General features: G+C 45.8%; 2 protein-coding genes across 5 annotated transcripts in view; both read right to left on the bottom strand.

Annotated features, from left to right (window-relative positions):
- Nucleotides 1-922: 922 nt before the first annotated feature.
- Nucleotides 923-10,116, bottom strand: DLAT (dihydrolipoamide S-acetyltransferase). The gene is made up of 14 exons (XM_064470881.1): nucleotides 9,806-10,116; nucleotides 9,159-9,260; nucleotides 8,685-8,809; nucleotides 8,412-8,568; nucleotides 7,123-7,249; nucleotides 6,565-6,752; nucleotides 5,907-6,069; nucleotides 5,610-5,677; nucleotides 4,767-4,859; nucleotides 4,566-4,673; nucleotides 3,885-4,000; nucleotides 3,440-3,602; nucleotides 3,146-3,282; nucleotides 923-2,384 (listed from the first exon to the last, which is right to left on the bottom strand). The coding sequence occupies exons 1-14, from the start codon at nucleotides 10,037-10,039 to the stop codon at nucleotides 2,255-2,257; spliced, it is 1,911 nt and encodes a 636-aa protein (XP_064326951.1). The 5' UTR covers nucleotides 10,040-10,116; the 3' UTR covers nucleotides 923-2,254.
- A 1,133-nt stretch (nucleotides 10,117-11,249) lies between these two features.
- Nucleotides 11,250-25,736, bottom strand: part of DIXDC1 (DIX domain containing 1) — a 44,835-nt gene continuing 30,348 nt past the window's right edge. For all 4 annotated transcript variants that reach the window (XM_064470813.1, XM_064470814.1, XM_064470815.1 and 1 more), the window contains 13 exons: nucleotides 23,057-23,146; nucleotides 22,897-22,950; nucleotides 22,093-22,143; nucleotides 20,885-20,989; nucleotides 19,687-19,740; nucleotides 19,057-19,149; nucleotides 18,895-18,966; nucleotides 18,144-18,230; nucleotides 17,814-17,975; nucleotides 17,620-17,686; nucleotides 15,969-16,077; nucleotides 15,348-15,456; nucleotides 11,250-14,430 (listed from right to left, as the gene is read on the bottom strand). In XM_064470813.1, the coding sequence (XP_064326883.1) occupies nucleotides 14,350-14,430; nucleotides 15,348-15,456; nucleotides 15,969-16,077; nucleotides 17,620-17,686; nucleotides 17,814-17,975; nucleotides 18,144-18,230; nucleotides 18,895-18,966; nucleotides 19,057-19,149; nucleotides 19,687-19,740; nucleotides 20,885-20,989; nucleotides 22,093-22,143; nucleotides 22,897-22,950; nucleotides 23,057-23,146 (1,134 nt within the window). In that variant the 3' untranslated portion in view covers nucleotides 11,250-14,349. The remainder of the gene's footprint in view (nucleotides 14,431-15,347; nucleotides 15,457-15,968; nucleotides 16,078-17,619; nucleotides 17,687-17,813; nucleotides 17,976-18,143; nucleotides 18,231-18,894; nucleotides 18,967-19,056; nucleotides 19,150-19,686; nucleotides 19,741-20,884; nucleotides 20,990-22,092; nucleotides 22,144-22,896; nucleotides 22,951-23,056; nucleotides 23,147-25,736) is intronic.

Below are 25,736 nucleotides of genomic sequence, written 5' to 3'. Positions count from 1 at the left end.
TACAAAGTAATACAAAGTCACACAAAACAACTTCAAGGATTACTAAGCATTACTATAATTAATTGGGAAAGGATCAAACAAAAGTTTAAGTGATCTTAGCTTCATGATTGGTGTGGTAGTATGTCATTCTTACAGCTTCTATGACATTTGCACTACAACCATGTTTCTGCACCAATATTCGTCAGGTCAGAAATGGAAACAGACAAGTTGGTTTTGAATTGCAACTTCAAAATACAGGCTTACAAAAGAGCAGTAACTCCTGGCTTTCCCCCTTCTTTGTTTCAAAGCAACTTAGAAGGCTGCACTGAAGTACTGTTCAGTGGTTAGAGTTACAAGTTCAAGCTGAAATTCTGTCACTGCATGAGCCGAGCTGGCTTGTTGCAGGATGCAAGCAGCACCAGCAGTCACTATCAGCACTCCAAGCAGAAGCACTGGATAAGATTTTGAGTTGCTAGTGTTCCAGAGTCTGACAGTCATTCGGAGAGCATTTCCATAGGTAAGCTGTTTAGTGTTTTTACTGCAGGAAGAACGTGAAAGGTCGCTGTAGCTAGAATTTGAGGTTCTGGTGAGCAAGGAAGATTGAAGTTCACTGCTGCATGACAGTAATAAAGCATGTACGATTGTGCAACATTTGTCATTACAGATTAAGGTTAATAGGGTGAGTTTCACTATCATACTGAAAGGCTAAACAGCTCTGATTCTGCTGTAGCAGTACAGTAAGCCACACACGACTGAATAGAAAAAAGCACTGGAACGTGTTTTAGTAGTTGTCAATTCCAAACATTTAATAGAATGTAGGTTCACTAGAGCAAGTCTGGAACCACGATATTTTAGATCATTAAAGAAAACCCAAAACCTTAATGCACTTTTTTTGCTTAAGCCAGGCATGAAAAACCAGGTATCACAGCAACCAGACATTAAATAGTCCCACAAAAATATTTAATTTCCACAGTATTTTCTTTCAATGTCTTCAGTGAATTTTGTAGAACTTTACAGGAGACAGTACTTAATGCAATATACAGAGTGACAGATCCACTTTAACTTTTTCTTTCTTTTTTGTAAACTTCTTGCCCCCTATTTAATTCTCCTGGTCACTTTGTAATTACTACACAGTCATCCTCTTTACATTAACATTTCCATGTGGAAAGTGGAATTTAAGAATGTTCAGCACCGCACCCCTTTCAGGATACAATGACTGGAGTAACTGGACAAAAGTCCAACAAACTACGGAAGCATTTTACATACAATATATACATGGATAGCACGTTCTGCAGCTTACTGAGGCTGAGACAACACAGAGAATTTGGGGAAGAACTACCATACCAGTGACTAACTCACAGCTCTCTATGTTAGAATGTCTGAAAAAAGGAATCCCAAACATTCAGGTCATCACACGATTAATATCCACTGATAGGATTATCAGTGTGTGTGATTTGCCTATATTGGATTCCAACACACAGATTCTCTTGAACATTCTGCAAAACAGTTACTTCCATGGCACCATAGTCTGACTTAGCAAGAGGAATAGCAATTAAAGAGTTTTCATACAAAAAGCACATGTAAGTGAAAGTCCACAAGAAGACAGCACATTCCCTGTGGTATCTGAGAGCTGTGACCCCACAGATATCAGTGCTCTTTCACCTTACTTTAAAGTGCTCAAAAGGGATCACGTAGCTGAGAAGGTCCAGACCAGTGCCAAATTCCAAGAGAGATTTGGAGTGCTAGCACTTGGCCTTTGAGAAACTATTCCCAGGCGCTTCAGTCCCTTAGTGCATCTCTCATACTTGCCCACCCCAGCAGAACAGGATAATGAGGGAATTCACCTTCTATTAACTTGTACGTTTCAGTTACGATCTCATCTGAACTCCTGTGAAGAGATGTTTATAATTCAAATTTCTGAGAACACCGAGGTCATGAAATCGTTTTGTATGCACCCCCCTGTTCACCGTAGTTGAGAAGCAGATAGCAGTATGCATACTGCCTGGATCACGTTTAAGTCTGGGATGCTTAACTCTGTTTTGGAAGAGTTTGCAAGTTAACTAACTGTATAAAAATACAGTATAGCTGTAATATTGCTCTGAAAAGCACTTCTGCAAACTTTTTTCTGTACAGACTGGTAATAACATTACCAGATAATATAATACATCTTTAAAATAAAAAAGGAACTATTTTAATAAGTCTGAACACTAAAGTCTAAATAGCTTGTTTAAAACAAAACAGTGTGACCCAGGAAAATGTTGCTTGCATGGTTAAATTATAGCAGCATGGTTACTGGCTTTTCAAGAAAATTCTTGAATTCAGCAAGCCACTGGGCTCCAACTGCTCCATCTACAACACGATGGTCACAGCTAAGTGTAACAGACATCATACTGGCCACATCAAATCTGAAAGAAAAAAAAGGGGGGGGGGGGGAAAGGTTAACACAATCCCCTGCAAGTCGGTGCCACTAATAAAGCTTTTATCAGAAAACCAGCAAAAACAGTTGGTGCTTGATAACAGATATTTCTCCCTGTGGACTTCTAAAAAAAGATTACGTTGAAGAGCAGATCACAAATTCCTTTTCCACAATTAAGAAACACATTTGTATGTTCCCTTTAGGACATGAAGGTCATCTTTCTTTGTAGCACAAGAACAGCCCCACACAAATTAAAAGAGCCATTTTACCCAGTAATCTAGAGTTTCCCATGTGTCAGTGATAGACACTTAGGACTATTAACAAGTTTAAATAATCCTAAATGTTCTTCCGGGGTCTATGTTAGTTCAAGCTCCCAGGCAAGGCAATACTATATACAGGACGCTCAAATTCCTTAGGTTTTCCTTATATGCAAATTTAAGCAAGTTGGTACAGAGGAACAGGTGCCTCAATTGTTGTACATCCCAGACTCTTCCACAGCTTAACCCTAGCCCTGAAAGAAAGAAACAGCCTTTCCTTAACTTGCAGAGAAGTTGCAAGAATGAAAGTATGGCAGATCATTCATCAGTCACTGCATTTCTCTTTAACATGTGTGTGACTCTCTTACACTGTACTTCTTCAGAAGGTACTGAAAGCATTATGTCATTTTGAAAATTATAATGTAATGGAAGTGGTAGAAAACTAGCTAACAATTCAGAAGCTCAGTATTTGCATATTCAGATGAATACTTACCCTTTCTCATTATCAGCTGGCACTAGCCTTTTCTCTGAGGAACCAACTGCAAGGATACAGGCTTGAGGTGGATTGATTATGGCAGAGAAATTCTTAATCCCATACATTCCTAAATTGGAAATTGTGAAAGTACCACCCTACAAGAAAAACACATTCATAGTCAAATTCACAAAAAGTTGTTTTGTGTGGGATATTTAAGAACATGGCTGAAACATCACAAAATAGGCCCCTGAACAGGGCTTCTGAACAGAAGTCAAGGACAGCAATGTTTAATAGCAATCTTGACTTTCTCACCTGGAATTCATGAGGCTGAAGTTTACCCTCTCGGGCTTTAGTTGCCAAAGAAACCACATCCTTACTAATGGAAGCCAGACCCTTTATGTGTGCATTAAACACAATAGGGGTTATCAGCCCTGCGGGAGTACTAACTGCAACACTGACATCCACTACGTGATTTCTGCAAGACACAAAGGAGATGCCAGTTACTCTAGCAAGATAAAAAAAAAAAATTCAGAACTGTTTAAACAACTCTAAATTAATATTAATTTTGCAACAATTATTTCACCTTACATGCTAGCCTGAGACACAAGGTTCTTAGCCCTTTAACAAAAGCCCCTCAACCTTTGCATTATACCTGTTCCCCTCCCTCCTCAAAATCCCAGCAGAAGGTCTACTATTTTGCCATGAACTCTCTAGCGAACAAAGAAAGTTTCTGGCTTCGACCGTACCATAAACTTACTGCCTAATAACTGTGTCCATCCATGAAGAATTTGCCTCAGGCACCTTCAAGCATGCCAGAGCAGAAGCTTTAATTATGAAGTCATTGACAGAAAGCTTAATGTTATCCGAGACCTCCTGTAAATAAAGAGATTTGAGGCATCAGTTTGTCTCTTACACATTACCTCAGTTAACTTGGATAGTCACTGTCATGAGCCTTGTTCAGAGAAAATATTAGAAAACCATCACAATACTTCTAAACATTAATATTTGAAGTGCCAAGATAATATAGGAGGTGATTACATCTCTTTCATAATTTAAGGAGGTATGTCTAATGTCTGTTTTTTCCCAAACTTCGCTTAGAATTATTATTTTTCTTAAATTTTCTACCCTTTTTACTCTTAAAAACTTGTTTTACTCTTTTGCTCTACTTCCCAGCTGGAAGAACTGAACATCACCAAGTAGAGTACAAAGCGGCCCTCTTAAGGAAGTCAGAAATCAGTGCACAGTACCTGGGTAAAAGGTCTTATTCTGTCACAGACAGACCAGAACCGATTCACAACAAGTAGAAAAGACACTGAAAAGACTATTTTTTACCAAGCCAAAATGGCATATCAACAAAAAGCAGGGTAGGCAAACCTGTGAGAGAATGCAGCTTTCTCCACACAAACACACACACTCTTACCATGCTTAAATGCTTTACCTGATTGAGTTCTTTCCTTAGCACCAGTACTTCTCCCATGTTTACATCAACGGAAAGGTAGTAGTGAGGTATTGTTTGTTTAGACTGCATCAACCGCTGAGCAATGACCTACGGGTATACAACAGAAGCGATGAAAATAAATCAATTTGGAAAATTCATGACTGCAAATAACGATCTCAGAAAGGAATAAAATCTTCTTACCCTCCGAATGTTGCTGATAGGGATATCTGTGAAGGTCCCCACTGGTGCAGCTGCAACTGCAGCAGCTGCAGGAACTGCTTCTAGTGCTGGAGCCTGCAGAGAAGGGCGGCATAATTCACAGTACTACACAAATATCAATTGTACAGGGTAATGCACTATGTGGGACAAGTGCTGAGGCTAAGCTGCCTCTTGCTAAAGGGCAGCAGACAATTCTACGCTCTAGCCTCATCTCTCCAGTACCCACTAGGTTCTTTGTAAGTCCTATATTCGATTTTTAAGTTGTAGTACTTGAGCAATTTAGAAATGCAACACTGAAATACACTGCTATGAAGCTCCCAGAATAGCAAGTCCTGCTAGATGGTGTTTTGCAATACAGCAGAGAGGTATGCTAGAGGGACTCTCATCTGCCACATCCCCTCCAGCATTACACAAAGCAACACTTCCAGCACCTCATATAAAAGACAAGGAATGGTGTAACAACAGATTTGTGGCAACAATGACATCAGGCTGTTGGTTCCTAAGTCTGGCTTTCATTCTGATCGCCTCTTTTCAGCAATGTTAGATCAGTTGGGTCTGGCCTTATCTCAGTCCCTAACAACGTAGCAACCAAATGACGAGTTGGGAGCGCACAATTTTTTTTCCCCCTCAGTGAAATACCAAAGGGAAAAATGAAGGGCGAAAACTTCATCTGTGTTTCTGACAACCTAACAGTCACCATAGCCCACACAGTGTCATACCCCAACCAATCCAGCAATAACAGTTCCATATAGTAATTGCATTTCTACAGAGCATTTCCATCACTATAATAAAATATCCATTCTTACAGATCTCAAGCCTACTTACTGGAGCAACCTTTGGTGGCACAAATGACTCCACATCTTTCTTTGTGATTCTGCCATCTGGTCCAGTGCCTAAAAGGGTCAAAAGAAAACATAAAGGGATTTAAATTATTTGCAAAAGGGCATTGGTTCTGAAGGTACCGGTTTTATTCAACAGAGAGAAGTCACTTAACACAACCTCTGTTGAGGACAGCTGCACAGTCAGGATGCTCCCAACGGAGGGAAGAAAAGAATAGGCAAGTATGTATCTAGAGGGACAGCCACTTGATAGCTGAGAGCAAGGAAGCAGAGGGCAACCTACCTTTCACTTGGGCAAGGTCAATTCCTTTTTCTGCTGCCATTTTCTTTGCAAGAGGACTAACCAGGATCCTTCCTTTGCGGGGAGGTGGTCCAGCTGTCGGGACTGCTGGAGTGGAAGGAACAGCAGGCTGGGGAGGAGGAGGAGCAGCAGGAGTTGCCACCACCTTAACAGAAGGATCAAAGCCGTTAGCTTCAGGATCATTCAGCAAAAGCTTTGAAGGTACAGTAAGTGAACAGGACAATCTAATTACCAGTCAAAAGAATAGGAAAAATAGTCACTAATCTGAAAGAATTTCACATTCAGAGAGATTTTCGAGTGCCAGAAATTAAATCAGAAACTTCCTGGGAAGGAAGCCAACTAAGCTGTTGAACCTTACACCAAAAAAAGTTAAATAACTAACTTATGCTCCCAGTTTTCAAGGATGAGGCATTAGAACTGGCAAAAGCAACAGGCTGGAGAAGATATCGTAATGAATGACTACCTGCTCCCATTTTCGGAGGGCAAACTAGCCATCACTTCTTAAGTCACCTATCACCAACAGAATCATAAGCATTCTTGTTGGAGCCAGGGCTTCACACTGTCAAACCAGCAGAACAGTTCAGAGCAGACCTCTTAATGGTCCCCATAACTTCTCTAATGTGCTAAGTATGGTCCTTACTAGCGGAGGAGGAGGAGGAGGAGCTTGTGCCTTTACATCAGCTACCGCAGCCTCTTCGTAGTCAGCAAAGGCTGGAATATCAGACTCTTTCTCCACAATGATGCAGAGAGCTGTTCCTAATGGCACATCTCTCGTTCCTTCAGGCACCAAGATTTTTGCCAAGTAGCCTTCCTCCTGCACTTCAAAGCCTGTAAGGGAAAAAAACAAAACTGTTTTGATGCCTGATGCAGCTGAAGGGTTCCACTAAATGCTGCTTCTGAAGACTTCGGTTGCTAAAGCTCTGTGCAACATTTAGTAGGCAAGAGAATCCTTTCCAGTGCACCTAGTAGGGAAACATCTCCATGCACTGTACATTGCTAAGAAGGATTGATGAATAGAAGCGTTTTTAGGAGCTCTGACGTTTAGTTCTCCAATGGAATGAGAACTTAACAAAACTTGTTTTAGTTGTCCCACAGCGTCACATCCTGAGCAGCCAGGAGAACAGCTGGCACAAAGGCTACTCTGGATCCTCTCCTTTTAAGGGCACCTCATCCATTCTTGGCTTTGGAGTTAGCTCACCTATTGTGGCTTTATCCGTCTCAATTTCTGCCAGTAAGTCTCCCTCATTCAGTTTCTCCCCGACCTTCTTTTCCCATCTCTGCACTGTGCCCATAGTCATGGTAGGTGACAGGGCAGGGAGAGTGACCTGTGAAGCCAGAGGATGCAAGAGAATCAGATTCTGGTAACCCAAAAGGAACAGGAACACAGTTTTAACTCCTCACTAAATGATGCCAACCTAAAGGAGCAGCAAGCCTTTAATGCACTCCTAGATCTGACTCTATTCCAGCAAAGCACAGTGCTGTCCTATATGGCTAGTTTGGCTTCTTTTATCAAGGCCTAAGCAAGGAAAAGCAAAGAACAAGAAACCTGTATATGAAAATAATTATTACCACCATCACATTGGGAGTGTCTTGCAGCTGCTATCTGCAAGGCTAAAAGGGAAGACTGAAGCAAGTCACTTTGTGATGAACAGGTATGGCCCCTTTAAAAGCTATACAGACTTGTCTTCCAATAAGTACTCGAAGATGCTGTAGGTTTGCACACGCATATTGCTGTGCAACATACACAGCACATGAGAAGACAGCTTCAGAGCAAAACTGGAGAGAGAAGGCAAGCAGTGGGAAGTACGCAAATTTAGTAGCTAAAACACAAGTCAGATTAAGAAGCCTTTAATTAATGCTTTGTTCAATAACTGACTTTGCATACGTCTCAGACAAATCAGTTCCCACATTTATCATATGTGGAATGAGATTTAGTAGTTCAAATTTTCTTTTTCAAAGGGATGTCACAGAAATACCCCACTACAAAGTGCTTAAATACAAAACAGTGGATGCACACTTAAACATGTAAGCAAGGTAAAAAGATTATCCACAAATACAACTCATTATTAGTCACCCACAAACACATCTTGTGTGTTCACCAGAGTATCACAGACTTGAGTTCTGCTCTGAGATGTAAGCAGGGCCTTCAGAGCTTATTCACACTTAGTACAAGGTCTTTTTACACCAGAACTGTCCAAATAATGCAAATGTAGTAGGTTTTTCTAGACTGCATAACAATCCTGGAGAGACAAGTCTCTCCTCTAGAAGCAGCTAGGATTCTAAAATAATTTTCTGAAAAAAGCCTTCTGGGACCTTCCCAAACACCTGCTTTAAGCATGCAACAACTTAAGTGGCACACACTCCTGCAATTGTCGCTAGTAACTTCCCACTCCAGGTACTATCTATGGCAAAATGCCCTGGAGCTAGCTGTGTTAAAGACAGAAAGAGAGTGTAACAAGCCTTAAATAATCACCAGTGCTCTCTTACCTGCATATGAGGAGGATAAGAGCTGCCAGGAGCCTGAGGAGAAAGCTGAGTTGGTGGTGAGGGAGCTGCAGCTTGAGGGGGAGGCACTGAGGCTGCAGGGGGGGCAGAAGCTGCAGAATCCAGAGTGTAATTTTTAAAGGCATCAATATATTCAGGCCTAGAAGAAAACACAGAACCACAAACCCAACCAGATGACTGTCTAAGCCTTTCACACAAGGCACCCAAAAAGCCCCAAGAGAGAAAATTCAACTGAAGGGTTAGCAAAATACGTACTTTTCTACTGTGATACATATTATGGCCCCAATAGGAACATCTCTTGTTCCTTCTGGCACCAGGATCTTGGCCAAGTAGCATTCCTCAAGGCTCTCAAAGCCAACTGTTGCTTTGTCTGTCTCCACCTTTGACAGAGAACAGGATATCATTATGGCAATAGAAAAGACCAGCGAGTTCAGAGCCTTCCAGTCTGATAGCGTAGGGTCACAACACACACAGTTCTGGAGAAATCACCCTGTAGCACCAGCTCTAGGAAGGCATGCTCTCCACCAGGTTAAGTGCTGCTCCTACTCAGAAAGAGGAAAAGCAGCAACCAGCTTTGAAAGGCTGTTAGCCACTTGTTCCCAACAGCAACTGTCGGGATCTGTGATCTCAAACCCAAGATCTGCATTCAAGTGAGAGCAACCAAGAACAGAACCCAGGATACACATGCAGCTCATCAGAAATGCAGCACAGCCTGTGCCCCCAGGATACCTCTGCTATGAGCTCCCCTTCACCAATCTTGTCACCCTCCTTCTTTTCCCAGCGCGCAATGGTGCCCATCTGCATTGTGGGGGACAGAGCTGGCAAGGCCACCTGTGAGGAATAGGGTAATGTTACAACCCAGACAGCCCTGACAGTAGGAACCCCACACACAGGGCAGAGGCTGATCCCCAGTACAGGCTGGGACAGGGGGGCACAAAACAGCCTCTCTACAAATCCCTAGCAGGTCAGGACTGCTGATAAGACCCCTGGGCAAACCAGCACTGGGGTGCTGAGATGGAGCTGACCAAAAAAGGGAGGAGCTACGCCAGGGGACGAAGAGAGGTACAGGGGAAAGGACTAGTGGTGGAGGAGGTGGTGCCCAACGGCGGCACAGGGGCTGCGGGCAGGGTGGCGGCAAGGGTACAAGAACCGCGGCAGCAGGAAGAGAACTGCGGTTCCTCGGGGCAAACCGAGCTGTCCGGTGAGGGGAAGCAAGACCCGAAAAGAGAAAGCGAAGGGGCTGCCCCCGAGGCAGCGGGAAGAACGCGAGCCTGCCCTCCAGGGGTCCCCAGCAGCTACAGGGGCACGAACACCGGCGGGGGGGGGGGGGGGGGCACTCGGGCTGCCTGGGACGGGGGGCGAAGGGGGCCGCTCACCTTCTGGTGTGCTGGGAGGCTGCAGCAGCGGCAGGGGACGAGCCGGGGCCCCGCGGGAGGCGGCAGGAGCCCGCCAGGCCGGTGCATGGAGCCGCCCCACGCTGGGCCGCGGCCCAGCGGCACAGCCCCGGCCCCCACCGCGGCCCCAGCGGCACTGAGCGCTCGGCAGCTCCGCACCAGACCAGGGGCTCCCGCCGCGCCCCAGGCCACGCGTCGCGCCAACACCCGCCACATGCCGGAGCCGGAGCCGCGCCGCCGCCACCGCTCGGTGACCTCCTCCGTCCGGGCACGGCGCCGCACGACACTGCCGCGCTGCCGTAAAGCGCGGCGGAGAGATGGTGGGCGGGGTCGTCGTGTAATGGCGGCGGGGGGTCTGCGGGGCCGCACTGCGCAGCGGCGGGACGGACGGGAGCGGTGCGAGGGGCTGCAGAGGCACTGGGAGCCCGGCCCGGGCAGCGGGCTACCGGGGGGACGGCCCCGGCGGCCGCCCGCTCTCTGCCCCACGGCCGCGGCGCATAGCGGGCCCGCTGTGCCCCCGCGGAGAGCAGGGCTGCCGGAGGCTCCGCGGGGACAGGCGCTCCGCGTGGTGCCGCACGCCGGCGCGGCCCGGCGCTCCCGCGGCAGCGGGTGGAGGAGCCCGGTAGGTGGAGGGCTCACGTCAGCGACGGGAACTCGCCCAGAGTCAGAAAATCGGGCTGTTGCCAAAGCGACACATCGTATCTTCGTGCAGTACCCACCCGATACTGCAACGGCCCCTCTGGGATTCTCCTGGTCGCTATCGCACGGCCCAGGTGTTAAGCCAGGTCCCAGTTCAATATGGGGACACGTGAATCCAGAAGGTATTCCATGGAGCTGTTGTGATGATAGCTTCTGCCGGGGAGCCAGCAGCACAGGCTCCCCCAGAGACTTCCCCCATGCTTTGGAAGGAACGGAGTTTTCTCAGGGGGTTGGAAAGCTCAGGGGCAGAGGGCTTACGTGGCTAGCACCATACGCAGTAAAATCCCATCACGGGCATTGCTGCTGTTTTAGCCATGCCAAATGATTTAGGAGCGGCTGCTCCTAAGTGTATGGGACTGGCCTTGACTGAGCTCAGCCAGTTGCAGCACTTTACACAACTCTGGTGGTGGAAGCAGTAAAATTTGCTATCACCCAGGTACCTGAGCAGAGCTTGTGTTTTGATTTTTTTATTGTTCATACCAATTTTAAAAGTAAATGTAGATTTTACTAACACTCTGAGCCTGCTCTGCAGCGCATGTGATTCTAAGTCTCCCAAGTCTCAGAAAACACAAGCTTTCCTAAAACATTGTGGTTAAGTGATAGAAAAGGTTTTATCTAGGACCAATGGGAGGCTAACCTTAAGCACCCCAAGTGATTTATGTGCTGTAACCCTACCCATGCATTCTCATGTCAAAGCCATCTTCTCCTTCAGTAGCACTGAACAGACTCAGTTTGCAAACCCCATTTTATTAAGATAACTGTTTGGTCCACTAATTCCAGGCTTATCCAGTCAGGTAATGTCTGGTTTAGATGTACAGATGAAACCCCACCTTCCTACAGAACAGGTGTTAGAATAACTGCCCTAAGTGACAAACGCAAACATCAGAGTTTCTATGAAAATAGAATTTTACACATAGCATGTATGTTACATATGTAAGTTACAAGTATAGGAATAGGAAAGTAACTTTGAAGAAAGTTTGAAAGAAATAAAGATTCAAGAAAGTGAAAAATACAAGTCCGGGCTATGGTATTAAGAGCGCATCCCCAGTGTTAGAGCAGTGCCAAACTGATTTAAAAGCAACATCTTTTGCTTTTATCAGAAAGACACACCTGGCCACTGCCTTTTCCACCTGATACCTCTTATCCCCATGCCTAATATTCCTTACCTCCTCCAGACCCCTTTCTGTCTATCATGCAAAGGTAAAAAGTCTGAAGAAGGCTGCAGTATGAGTAGAGAAATAAAGCTGAACCCAAACTGCCGCGGGATACAGCTCATCAGAGCAGCAGCCCTTCAGCTTCAGTGACAGCAATTGCAGCAATTCTACCTTTGCTATCACAGAGGGGAGCTCCATATAGGAACCCAAGAACAGAGCACTGCTATCAGGTCCGTCTCAGGGGATGTCTTCTTTTGTCCTAGCTTACAGGTGGTGTTAGCATGGATGAAAGGTACATGACTGCCAGCTCCCAAAAGCAAGCTTTTTGTCCAGTCTTGCTCCTTCCTAAATACAGCCCATTGTTACTCTGGAGATCGTGTTTCCATACAGGGTTCAGACCTTGGCTCTTTGGTGGCAGTAAGCATATTAAATGTGACCACGGCTAGTTATCTGAATTGATCTAAGAACAACAGGCTGTTTTCTGTGTTAGTTAACAACTATTTTCTTCATGGGAAAACTGGATAGCTAGGGCAAGGCTGGATTGAAGCCTTATCCATTAGAAGCTCTGAACATATTAACAGCCTCCTGTGTCTTCAATACTCCAAAAACAAACTGCTCATCTTTGAGTGGCAGAGAAGGATATGTAACTGGCAACTACAGACCTTGAAAACTGTCTTAATTTTCTCCATAAAATTCTAGCCTGGGTGCGTGGCTCTTGCTGAAGTAAAATTCATGAGTAAAACCTGAAGAAATAAACACTTGAGAAAAATTTGCAATTCAAATACAGTTGATTTCTGTATAACAACCCCACGCTCTCTTTACCAAACCACTAGAGATCATGCAACGAGAAACTATTTCCAGGGAAGAAGAAAATATTTGTTTCTTTTCCAAAGGAGATTTATTCCCCCCCTGCAGCCCATTGATGAACTTGTTCATTGAGGAACTCTCCTACTGCTGTTTGTAAGGAGAAAGTCACCATAACCAATTGTCCAGAACAGGAGGCATGTTGAGTTGTGCCAATGTGGCACAGTGCCACGTAAGAGCCTCGAGTTACTTCCTGGACAGTGAAGCAGTGAGAAAATAAATAATATCGTTGGTGCCTATCAAAGCTGGCAAAAATATAAAACCCAGTAGGAACTAGCTGGATTTCCATAGTAAAATCAAGTTATGAGCCCAGTGCTGTGTTAACAGGAGACAATACAAAACATCTCAGCATCCACTAGAAAATGCGTAAAACACAGTATAATGCGTGCAGAAATATACAGAAAGTACTTGCACTAGTATAAAAATATCCACAGTCCTCAGACAAATGTAAACCGGTACAAAATAATTCCAGGAACAGGAACATGTTTTCAAAAGGACATGTTAATATAAAACAGTAAAACCAGGTTCACCCTCTCCGGTTCAGCCTCACGCACAGCACAGACACACAGGTAGTCCACGGAAGGGCGACATGTACCAAGAATGAGTAGAGCCTGGACTTGCTGTTTGACCTTGACAGTGTCTGCTGCACATCGCAGCCAGCACTCTGGAAGTACAGCTGACTGGCAGCAGAAGGGCAGAGACAGGCAATGCAGAAACAAACAAACAAATCCCATACAACAAAAAAAGAAAAACCCATCCTAAAGGATTTTAGGGCTTGTTCTTTCCCAAGCAGTCATTTATTTCCTGATCCTTCAGGCATACCAGGAACTGGTGGTGTAACTGACGGGATTTATCCTGCTGGTGTGGCTAAGTGTTTGGTGGCCCTGATAATGAATGGACAGCAGCACATAGTGATGCCTGTGCACAGGAGGTGACTAACTGTCTGCCTTGCTGAAAGAGGAGAGGGCAGGAGTGCAGGGAAAGAGGCTCAGCAAGGAGAGGGGTTGTAAGTACCTCAGGAAATCAGCTGATTTCAGCTCCCCCACGAATGAAATCCTTCAGCAAATAAGCAAGCACCAAGATCCCACAGTCCCCATGGCAACCAAGCAAACCCAGAGGGCCTCAGAAGTGAGTACAGCTTTGCAGAGAAAGTGGGAAAAGCAGGGCTAGGAAATGGAAGTCTGAGTTTGGGAGAAAGGGAGCTTTGCCAAGCTGGTGATCTTTGCTTTAGAACATGCGTAAAACCTCCAGAAGGCTATCTTCCCTCCCCAGGTCAGATTTCTATACTGTCATTCTGGAATGTCCAGAAAGTTCACTCTGCTCCTGCAACACGTACAAGTCCACGACCAAAGTTGGTCACACCTTCAGCTCGCATAATCTGGTGGCTTCTTCTGACTCATGAAGGCAAAGCTTCACATTTTTGCCATCAGTGTAGATTTATGTAAATCTACCTACAAGATACCAAACTTGAAATGCCCAGATCACAGTCTGCAGCACATATTGCAGGAATGAAGAAGGGGAAGGGAACAATGCATCATTAAGGCCTTCAGGGCTTAGCTGACGGGACAAAGCAAGGTGTTTCTTTCCCACAGACCTGTCATTTCAGTCTCGGAACACTGTCCACGTTTGGCCACGGAAAGTCAGATGCCAGGCATCCGTGCATACAACACACATTACCCGTCGTTTGCAGAGAAGCCCTCTTTTTTGGCAGCTTAAATTGGACTCCTTCCAGCACACATGCTTTTTGGTCATTCTTTGAGCTAAGCAGCCAGTTACAGGTTTCCATAGTGACAAGACTTAAAAGCTTGATTAATTCTCCCCATGGTCTTCTTCCACCCAGGCCACAATTTTCCCCTCCCAACCAGGAATGATGTCATCATCATGGAACACCTACAAAAAAAAAAAAGTCAGTCCAGTCATTTCTGGAGTCTGGACACCACTTTTCTACAGTGCGAGTAGCATAAGAGGCAGGCATCAAGTCAGAGATCCCAGCTCAGATTTCACTACACAGCCCAGAGAATATGCACTTCATCCATCATTCACATGTCTGAGTAAACTCTTGAGGTTTTAGGTAAAAAAAACACAGATTAAGGCCCTTTCTTTAACCAGTAACCATCAAGATTATTATTGGCATGTTCTTGACAGGAAAGGGAAAATAGAGACAGGAAACATGCCTTTTTTGATTCACTCTACAATCTCCAGCTGTTTCTGCAGAACGAGTACCTTGTCAGCTGACTGTTCCCCAAGAGGGTAACCCTTTGCACTTGTCCTAATCTGTGAAACAGGAACTATCCCAATAACCTTTAATGAATCCAATCCACGCCAACATAAACAAACAAGGCTGCAATGGAGTACACAAAGGAAAAGATGCCACAAAGTTATCTCTGAAAAACCTTTAAAGAGAAAGTAGGAGAATGTTTTCTGGATAAACCACATTTGCATTAAATGTGTCTCAGGTTGCAGCAGGTTTTATAAAGCCACTTGAAAGGCTTCAAGTATAGTCCTGGTTTTTGCCCAGTGTCCCAGCTCTGTAACAGACTGTCTTTGCCAATAGCAATCTCTTTGCGCAAGGGGCTTTGTAGCCCCCAGGCAACTGAATCACATTCATGTAATTGCTATGGCTGTGGATGAAAACATCCCATTTTAGGACCTTACAAGAGGAGCTTAATCTGCAGTTGTGAAAACAGACAGTCTGTTCGGGGGCAAGTTCCAAGATTTCATTAGTTTAGAAGTAAGGAGACCACAGTCTCCAGGGTTGTGTGGTAAGACAGAACCCAAAGCAGCTGATTGCTAAATTCCACCCTTACCTCCTCCTTGACTGTGCCAAATTCTGGATCCAGGGCTTTGAAGTGGTACCGGTGGGTTCCTTCACGATCAATAGCTACCTTAAAATCCTTCAGAGTCACTTCCCCTAACCTGCAAGGGAAGAGTTCAACACTACCGCATGGTATGCCATTACTGGATTTAGCTCAAGTGTTACTGTATGGCATGCAGAGACACAGTTCAAGTCTAGCTAGGCATGAGGCACCATGGCCACAGGGATTTGAAGAGTGTGCCCCTCCAATAACACACCTGTCAACCCCAAGGTCCCCTTCAGAGGAAGAACTGCCTTCTGATTTACTAAGAACCACCTCAGAACAGCCTCCTTTGCACTGACCACCATAGTTGTTTTCACGGAGCATCCTGCACTACATGCCACAATAAAACTGCTTGGCTCCTTTCTCTTGCTATTGGAAGTTAATAAGAGAGAGGTGAATCTCTTAGGGCTCTAAAACAAATGCGTCAGCTAGGGGACTGCTTTAGGCAGTTTTCCACAGACAATGTTATGAAATCCAACACCTAAGTTATTGCACAGCAAACCTGTGCTAATGCATTAAGGGAAACAAGCACCTCCCACATCAGTGTCAGCAGTGTCAGCCAGACCTCACCTCTTTGGTATGTTGACCATGAAAGGTGTGAGGGAGCGGTCAGTGAAGTACAACACTTTGGTGCAGGCACTGGTGCTCATCACCGGTGTGCTGTGAGAATGAGGCAGTTCTGCAAAACAAAAGGAGCACAATCACTGGGGAACAACAGCCTGTCTCCTGCCACAACAGAAGACAAAAGGGGTGGTCTCATCAAATTTGCCATCACAGCAGAGAATCTGGTGAGGGGAGGAGTGTCTTATGAGAGTGGCTAATCACCCCTGTTGGGAAGGGCCAGGTATTGCCCTGCTTACTGGAAAACTTTGCATTTTAAGGTAGGGTCACCATCCAACTGTGTTAGCATGGAAGATTTGCCTAGCACCATCCTCCAGGATTACTTTCCCATCCACAGAAGGGCTTGCTGCCACCATCTACTCCACCAACGCTCTATTCACTACCTGAACAGTGACAGGAGAACCTTTCTGGAGAAGAAAATTACCGTATCAGTACCAAAGCACAACATCAAGGCAAAAGGTTATCTGTCTCCTCCCCATCTTCCCATTCTAGTTGGCCAGATGGGTGTCTGTGCATGGATTTTTCTTTGCTCATTTGTGCTTCCCTCTCTCTGGTTACTGCCTTGTTTCCCATTTCCCTGCAATGTGCTGTGCCAAAAGCTGAAGCAGAGGAAGGTTCACAGTGAGTGACTCTACAGTTTTAAGATTCCTACCATGCAGAAAATATTATAGACACCCATTCCAAGGCTTCCTAATTTAAGAAGTCTTTGGAGCCACCTCTTAGAGGTCTTTACACCCAAGGCATTCTACATTTGTGGCTGCACAACTCAATTTCCCTGCTGCAGTGGAGGCGGATGCAGTCTGCTAAAGGGACAGGTACCGTCTGCACGCAGAAAACACATGACTCTGGCTGGTCTGAAAACTGCAGTTTATGGGAGAGGAGGAAGAACCCAGCAAATCCTCCCCACAACCCACTTCAGGCTTCTGAGTTCCTCTCCTACATTCCTCTGCATCTTGTACTTTCAGGTTACCCTGCAGCTGGACCCAGCTACAATGCAACTGAAAGGTGGGGGGGCCTCTGTCTTTCCCCAGTATCTACAATCCCCTATAACGTCACAGGCTTTCCAGGTGACATTTACAACCAACATAGCCTTCATTGACAAACAAAAATAGCCTTCATGATGAAAAGCAAACGTGAAGCTTCTGAGGCTAGAGCCAGGAAGCATGGTGTCAGAAAGGGCTGTGCGTATATGAAGGGAGCTAGACTCTGCGGGAGGAACAGGGGAGGAAGCAACTGAACAGTTGTCTGTGTCCACTAGGTGGTGCAAACCAGCAGGAAAGCTAACATAACATATTATTTCCCACTCATCCCAAGGGTAATTGTCATAGTTACACTGCAGTACTACCGAAGTGGCCCAGACCGACCCTCACTGTGATAGTGCTTTACAGACAAGCAGCCATAGGTTGTCTCTGCCCTCTTTCCTTTGCAGTGAAGTTTAATCTGTACAGCAAATAACTAAAGGGAGGAAAGCAAGCTCTGGTAAAGGGAATAAGAAGCTGGAGGTGGCAGATTCCAAAGGGGATGCTATACCCTGGACTCTGTCCAGGAAACCTGAGCAGTTAATTTGACAGTGGGAGGGCAGGAGCTGAAAGGCACTTACTGGATTTGGGAGGCCAGGAGTCTCTACACTCATCTGTTGCTCTGCTTGCCGGTGATTTCCCCCAGATCTAGGGTGCAAAGCCAAAAGGGTGAGAACAAAGTGTCACTTCCTAGTTAGAGCTCTCATTGCTGATTTGCTTTGGATCGTGTGTGAGGGGCAGAATTTAAAAGCCAAGTGTTCTAGGAGGCCATTACCCTTCTCTCTTGCCTCTTCTGTGTTTCCATGCGGTACAGCCGTTCCATCAGGCTGGAGATGCCCTGCTCCAGGCTGTCAATGGTGTGGTGCTGTGGATCGTGGCCACTGAAACTGTTCCTGAGGCTGCGAAGGGCATCACGAACCAACTGCAAGTCATTTGTCTGCCCAAGAGACCACAAGTCAGTCAGACTAACTCCAGGCTGCTTTCTTCGCATCTAAAGCCACAGGTCTTAGAAAAAAGAAATATCTTTTAACAGGATAATAGGTTCCGGGATATGTGGAGCCCTCATCTGCATCTGGCTGAGAAAATATCCCTGAGGTGCACTTACCCCTCGGTGGACTGTGGGAGCAGCTCCTTTTCCTGCTGACTGGAGGAAGCCATTGCTCTGAGCACTATGACCACTGTAAGCCATCACCTGTTCAGGGGAAGATGCATGTGCCACTAGGAATATAAGTGTTAGAACCTCCCCAAAGATCCCAATTTGCTACCTTCAGAATTATGAGCGGACATGAAAACTTTCCACATCAGTGATATAACTCATCTTCTACCAAGTAAATACAGGCAGTCCTATACGTCAGAATACAAACATGATTCCTCACATACAGGTGCAGAAAGAGGCAGACAGGAATGTCAGAGGGGTCTGCAAGCTCTTGTGAGCACAATGTTCAAGTGGCACTAGGCAGGGACAGATACTGGGGCTTGCACTCTTTCCACCAAGACAGTTCCAAGTGCTCAATAACAGGGTCAACAGCAAAATGAGATAAGAAGCTATGCCCTAGTCTAACCCATTAGTCAGAGTCAGGGCTGAAGCTAGAAGCCAAGAATCTCTGGCTTTCACTCACTCCCGTTTCATCCCTTAGGATTTTGATACAAGAGGCTAAGCCAGAGTGCTCACTGCTGAGAGCTCTGGTAAGCTGGATGCTTTGTGGAGTCTCGCTGCCTTGGTTAGGGCACCGACAATGAGATTGCAAAGCCAGGCCTCTCTGGGATGAAGTGGATGATTTCGGAGATAGGTGGCTAGAAGGTGCTGGACAGAAACATCACACCAGTAGTCATGTATAGACCAAGGCTTCCCATACCTCTTCAGCTTCTCTCTTCATGCAGTGAGCTAGCAGGGCCTCTTTGTGCTCCAGCTCCCGCTCCAAGTCCACCTGTGAGGGGAGTAGAAGAATCAGCACAAAGTGAGCCACTAAAGTAAGAGCCACCTCTCAGGGCCTCAGTGCAGCCCACCTGCTCCATACCTGTTGGTAGCTGGCCTCAGAAAGCTGCCTAAGCATTTCATCCAGTTTGGTCTGATGCTGCTGTAAGTGCCGATCCTTCTGGCCCAGCTCTTTCTGCAACATGGTAATCAAGAGAATCAACAGGGCAGTGAGTAAGGCTCACTATCATCTTCCCATGGCAGGAAAGGTTATATTGTCTGCCTGGACCAGGTTCCTCTACAGGCTGACTTACACAATGCGTGTACTTCTAGCTAGATGTTAGAACTCGGTCAGGTTATTGTTGCCTGGGATCCCCTTGACAAGCAGAGATCCGCTACTGAGGCCAGACAACTGTCCCAGAGAAAACAGATTCCTGAGGGATCAGTGGACAATCAGGTGACCCAACCTAACCTGACAGGTTTCTGCACAAGTCTTAGATACTCAGCAAGCCATCACAGAAAAACTATGACAATCAAAGATCTACTATAAAAAGCTGTGGGCAGAACACAAAACATCTGATCCCCCCATCTCATTACAAACATCCATGGCTATCACAACTGATTAACTATCCACAGTGCCATTCCTAGAGGTGACTGCAGTCATGCTCCAAAAACAGAAGAACCACCAGATGCTGCCCCCAGCAAAGCCTCCAGTGAAGGGAGATTCCATTACTTTGTATTCTGCCAGTAGCCGGTTTCTCTCTTCAACCTTCCTCTGAAGGTCAACCTGCAGAAATCATAGAATCATAGAATCATTAACGTTGGAAAGACCTCTAAGATCATCAAGTCCAACCATCAACCCAATGCTACCATCCCTCCTAAACCATGCCCTGAAGTGCCACGTCTACACATTTTTTTTTTAATGCCTCCAGGGATGGTGACTCCACCACCTCTCTGGGCAGCCTGTGCCAATGCCTGTCCACTCTTCCAGTGAAGACGTTTTTCCTAAAATCCAATCTAAGCTTCCCCCAATGCAACTTGAGGCTATTTCCTCTCATCCTGTCACAAGTTACCAAGAACACCAACAGCAACCTGGCTTGCATCAGCAATAGTGTAGCCAGCAGGATTAGGGAAGTGATTGTGGCCCTGTGCTCGGCACTGGTGAGGCCGCACCTCAAATGCTGGGTTCAGTTTTGTGCTCCTCAGTACAAGAAGGACATTGAGGTGCTGGAGTGTGTCCAGAGAAGGGCAACGAAGCTGGGGAAGGGTCTGGAGAACAAGTCTAATGAGGAACAGCTAAGGGAATTAGGGATTGTTTAGCCTGGAGGAGGCTGAGGGGAGACCTTATTGCTCTCTACAACTCCCTGAAAGGAGGTTGTAGCAAGGTGGGTGTTAGTCTCTTTTCCCAAGTAACATGTACGTGTGAGGTAGGTATTCCTGGAGAGTTAGCAACAACCTCTTTGCCCCTTGTGCTAAAGGGTGACCTGAGACCAAATATCTGCACAGTTCAACGGAGCTGGTGTCTAAGGATGGCAACCTTTTGGACAGGACAGTTCCTTCCTTGCCCTTCTCTGGAGAGACGCTGTACCTGGCATCTCTACCTGTCAAAGTGCACTTGCTAACCCAGGGAGCACAATGAGGAAGGAGGCATTCAACTGTACTGAAAACATAATGGGAAGCCCCTTCCTGTTTCAGTTGAAGGTCTCAGAGGACAGCAAGTGGTAGTGAAGAACAGGAAACTCCAGCGAGTCTCAGAGATTGCTAGTAGACTGTGTGCAGTTTTTACTATGCAGAGACCTTTGACTGGTCGTTCACTATCCCACGATCCCAAGAACTCTGCTGCAACCACCAACTCCACCCTGAGGCTGCTGGAGCCCTCAGGGCCACCAAACTCCTAAAATAATCTAACCCTCAGCAGCACAGTGACTCACGTTCTGATTGTGTAATTCCTCCTTGTCCATGTTTGCTCTCAGCAGTTCCTGCTTTAGCTGAAGAACTGAAGCATCCTGTTGAATCAGCCTTTGCTGTAAAGCATCCTAGGAAAAGACGTTATCTGTAGGAAGGTGCAAGGCAGAGGCAGAGACCCTTCCCTGGGAAGTGAGTGACCTAGACCAGTGGCCATAACACAGTGGGGCCACTCACAGGGCTGAAGTGTTGCCAAGGGCCCAAGAGAGCAGGAGGTATATACACATCTGCCCAATGGGCTTTTAGCCCTTCTGCCTTTCTCTTACCCAAAAGTGATTTCCCTGTCAACATTCTAGCCATCTGGGACAGAGAGATTTTTGTGCTTCTACCTGAACTTCCTGCTCCAGAAGTGTCCTGACAATTTGCTCTTATGGAAGAAAACAGCAGTGTCTTTGGGGGGTCTTTTCAGTGGCCTACGGCTAACGTCTCCCGCCATGTGTCTGCAGCATCCAGAGGGCAGAAAGAGGCCACCATCAGCCAAGGACACAAGGAAACCTAAGCTCTCAGTGTGACCTAGTTGTGCAATAAAATCCTCCATGAAGAGGCCAAAGTCAGGACTAATTCTGTGCCTTTCACTCAGTGTTACCCAGAAGCCAAAAGCTCTACCTTGGACAACTACTGCTGTTTCTTCCTTCACAGGAGCCTGACAGGCAGCTCTAAATATAACTCTGCTCAGGAGTAGATTAATAGTTTTCAGAACTCCAGAGGGACAAACTGAGCAAACAGGAGCCAAAGTTGTGAAAAATGCTGCAGCTGAGGAGGACAAGGAAATCCCCATGCTCTATTCTCTCTGCTGCCAAGAATGAGTTCACTGGGCCAACCCTACTGTGTGTACCCCAAGATGGGGGGCAGGGAGGGGGAAGCATGCCAAGCAGGCATCCTGTGCCTCATATTTTGTTTAGGGGAAACAGACAATAAAGAGGACATTTGACCTCAATCCTACAGACAGAAACAGAACCCAGGAGACCTAACTCCTTGTGCCTGCCTTAACTGCAGTCCCTCCCCGGAGCCAGAAACAGACCATAGGATCCCCCACCTCCAAGTCCCCTAATACAATTCCCTCCACAATCTGAGATTTCTCAGAGGTGTATGGCTGCTGCTGGCCCTACTCATGAGCTGCAGCAAACTCTAAAGCTTTTACTATTTATATTTGATGAAGTGCCCCTTTCCTCACCTTTATTCCCTGTAGGTTTCGAGCTTCTTGTTTGTATTTCAATAACTCTTTCTGTAAATTCAACACAGTTTGATTAAATGGCATCTTGTCACTCCTTCAGAATCAACCAAAGTCAGTGCTCTCTGTCCCCAGACACCTGCTTCAGAAGAAAGCACATCCTACCTTTTCCCACAGATCAAAGAGTATATCAGGCCCTGAGCCATTTTGATGAGTTATAAACATGGCAAAACAGTTGAGCAGCTCCCTAAGCCCCTGCTATTAAAGCCATGAGATAAAAAGATTGCCTACTCCCCCAGGTCTGTCCTTCAGGGCTATGTCAAATACTTCTCTCCCAGCATCAGAACTGGTCCTGGAGCCAGCACCAGCAGAAAGCTGAACTAAGGCAGGCTTGACAAAGCAGGTTCTGCTTAGCTGCATTTATTTCCTACTTGAAAGATTGTTTATATTCAGACATGGTTACAAACTTAAGAGCTGCCCTGGATAAAGTTTTAAGAAGCTAGTACAACCTCGATCTCTCCAGCTTTAGGAGCATGGAGGAAAAAAAAAATCTGTTTCAGGGGTCATTTAAATTCCAGTAATATTTAGATATTTGTTTTACCAACAACTGACTTTACTAACATTGGCATGAGGCAGAATATGGGAACAGAATTGGAGCCCTACCACAATATATCCCCCATGCCATCCGTTGTCTTCTCCACTCCCCACTCCCCTCCCCTCCCCCCCCAAAATAATCAAATAGAACAGAGTCTGCAAAGATGTCTTGATCCAAAACCTCTCTTTCCCTTTCATCTGCCTCCTTCTAACCTTTAGGTCTTGATTTTCTTCCACACTTTGGTCCAGGCGACTTCGGATTATGATCTGAATGTAAAATACCATGGTTACTCTTGTGCAAGACACCTGCCTGTGGCAGAAGAGTGCAAAGGACATCTTGATCAGAAAAACGTAGGTACAGCAATGTGCTCACCAGCTGCTCTTCGTGGCAGGCTCCATGTTCACAGAGTTCAAAGGACCCTTCCTGCTCATCCTCAGGTAAAGACCCATTGAGCAACAAAGCCTGGAAAGATGAAGAAAAAAATCTCCTCTTCAGGGGTTTCAAAGGAAAGTACACTAGCTGCCGCTCTGGCACACAGTCATTCATATCAAGTGTCCTAACAGTTTCATTTTCCATTTCTCCTTATTCCCCTCAAAAATTAGTAGAATTTTTCAGGAATTAACAAGATTATATATCCTCTGAAAAAGCTATCCCAGAGACATCTGTTAGCCAGTACTCTTCCCCACAGAAAGGCACCAAACAAGGACAACTCAGTTTTTCAGGGAGTGAAATCTGTCTCAGGCTTCAGTCCACGGGTAGCCTTCACCACAATAACAGATTTGAAGTCTAAAGCTGAGGCTGAACCAGGTTTATGTTGTAAGGCTTCTCTTCTGGGATGAGACTGAAGTGTCCCCTGCTGAAAGAAGCCGTTCTCCTAACCACACATCTACAAAAGATTTTAGAAACAGGATGTTCAGGGAAGCCTATTTCTGTTCTACACTAGACAAGATCGAGACACATTCAGAACTGCTGTCTAAGTGAGGGAAGAGCCCTCACCCAGACAGACAATGAAAATCTTAAGCTATGCCCTGTGCTTAAGGAAGGCTACTAGAAGCACAGTATTAACTCCTTCAGCAGCTCCAAGGTAGTCCCGATGTCTGCAGGAAGAAGACAGAATTCCCACAGGAGACTGCATCCAGCTTGAAAGAGGGAAAAGCATGTACTGTAGGAAGTGTGACTAGCAGGACCAGGCCTGATGTCCAGCAGGGTATACCACAGTGGTTTTCTCTAGCTGATGGTTTTTACATTAACCTTTCTATCTCTAACTTCTAGGACTTAGTGCACTTGGTACGTGCCAGAATGTTGCATAAAACTGGACACAGTGGAAAGAGTCATGCCTCTTTCTTTCAGTTAGCTTCCTAGTTCATTTCTATTTTAACTCCATGGCTAAAACCAAAACATCCCATTTGCAGTAATACTCCAGTTTAGCCCCTAAAGACTTCAAGGCTGACAGGTCAGGTTCTGCTTGAATTTTCCACCAAAGGTCCAGGACAGAATATTCCACAAAGGGCTGCAACAGCTGCCAAATAGCAAATAACAATCTGTATTCAGTTAATGCAAAAGCTCTTCAGAAAATTGTTTTCTGACTGCATCCCAAAGTCTTCCCAGCAGGACACTCAAGCAGGAATCACACAGGAACATAAAAAGCTACCATGGTTTTAGCGCCTTATGGGGTATACGTATATCAGGTCCCTGATACTGCAAACTCTCATGAAGTAGAGGTTCTTAGGTATTGAGCAAGAGGGGGAAAATCAATTAATCAAATCCAATTTCTTGGATAGCAACATCAGCTGCCTCTTCCTACCCCCAGGGGAAGACGGGGCAGCAATGTCAGCTGCTCACCCTTCAGAAACATGGGGCCAAGGTTGGAGGAATGGGACAGGCCAGTCCCTCTGTCTCTCCAGTGCTGCCTCTCCCTGCTCCCAGTGGGCAACCGGATTTCACCAGTGAACTGAGAATTTTTTTTTTTTTTTTTTTGAGTCTTTTGTTTCCTGCCCATTGTCCACAGGGAAAGTGCCCCTCCACCCACACCCCACTCTCCGCCCTGGCTGCCTAGCTTCTCACACAATCTCTGCTTTGTTTACTGGCACATAAATATTTACAATTCAAAGCCAGTATGGTTCCCAGCACAAACAGAAAGGAATATTCCTGAGAGAGTTCAGGGTCTTTACCATATGATCAGGGGCTCTGCTCCCAATGCAGAGTCAAACACATTGGGCTGGGGGTCATTTGGTCATGGAGGGACTGGAACAGGGCAGCAAGGAAAAGGTCCCACAAATAAACAGAGAATGTGCCAAATATTACAGTTCAGCCTAGCTTGCTGAAAGACTGATGTAAGCCTGTGTGACCCCTGATCAGCTTTGTGAATCTTGATTGATTTCCTGACATTCCTTGTCTCTCAGCATTACTTCTGATCACAAATCACAAAAAGAGTGCTCTATTCTCTCAGGCTGCTAACAAAATGTGCAGGCTGCTAAGTGCCCTGGTGAAGAAGGGGAGCCCCAGTCCCAGCATGTGGGAAAACACTGCTGCATCTTTACCATTTTGCACAATAACGTACGTGCTTTGCACAGTGACAGCGCATACAGAAGTTAGCATAGCATCACAGGACAGGGCACCAAGCCAATGAACCCAGCTAGGATCTGGACTCCAACCAAAAGACAATACAGATGTAATCACCTTCTAAACATAGGCTTTGTTTCAGATTCTCTGTGGTGGTTCTGTTTTTACCTGCATTCAGTCTGCCCTTTGCCCTCTCCCAGTCCACCTAATTTACTACTAGTGAGTATCACTGATCTTCAGTCTTCATAGCAATATAATCTTCCCCCATTGCTCTCCACATCCTTCTCTCTCCCTACCTACTGAATAAGAGCCTCAAATCATGTCAACACCAGGTTTTGGAGAGACCTGAGCAAAGAGAAAGAAAAGGTTGTATCTGAATTGCACAGACAGATATTAAAATCCTTTATCTGAAACCCTGGCATATATACTGGGGCTGGGGAAGTTGCAGCCGTCCTCCCTTCTTCCCTAAGCTCTCTTGGTTAAGCATGCT

The sequence above is a fragment of the Phalacrocorax carbo genome, chromosome 21, assembly GCF_963921805.1.
Source record: "Phalacrocorax carbo chromosome 21, bPhaCar2.1, whole genome shotgun sequence".
NCBI classification, from domain to species: Eukaryota; Metazoa; Chordata; class Aves; order Suliformes; family Phalacrocoracidae; genus Phalacrocorax; species Phalacrocorax carbo.
This window is presented reverse-complemented; position numbering and strand designations above follow the sequence as displayed.

Coding starts and splice junctions, on each gene's coding strand:
- DLAT (XM_064470881.1), bottom strand. CDS start 10,039: ATGTGGCGGGTGTTGGCGCGACGCGTGGCCTGGGGCGCGGCGGGAGCC. Junction 4,674..4,766: donor CTATCAGCAACATTCGGAGG/GTAAGAAGATTT, acceptor GTATACCCGTAG/GTCATTGCTCAGCGGTTGAT. Junction 4,001..4,565: donor TAAGGAAAGAACTCAATCAG/GTAAAGCATTTA, acceptor CTTTATTTACAG/GAGGTCTCGGATAACATTAA.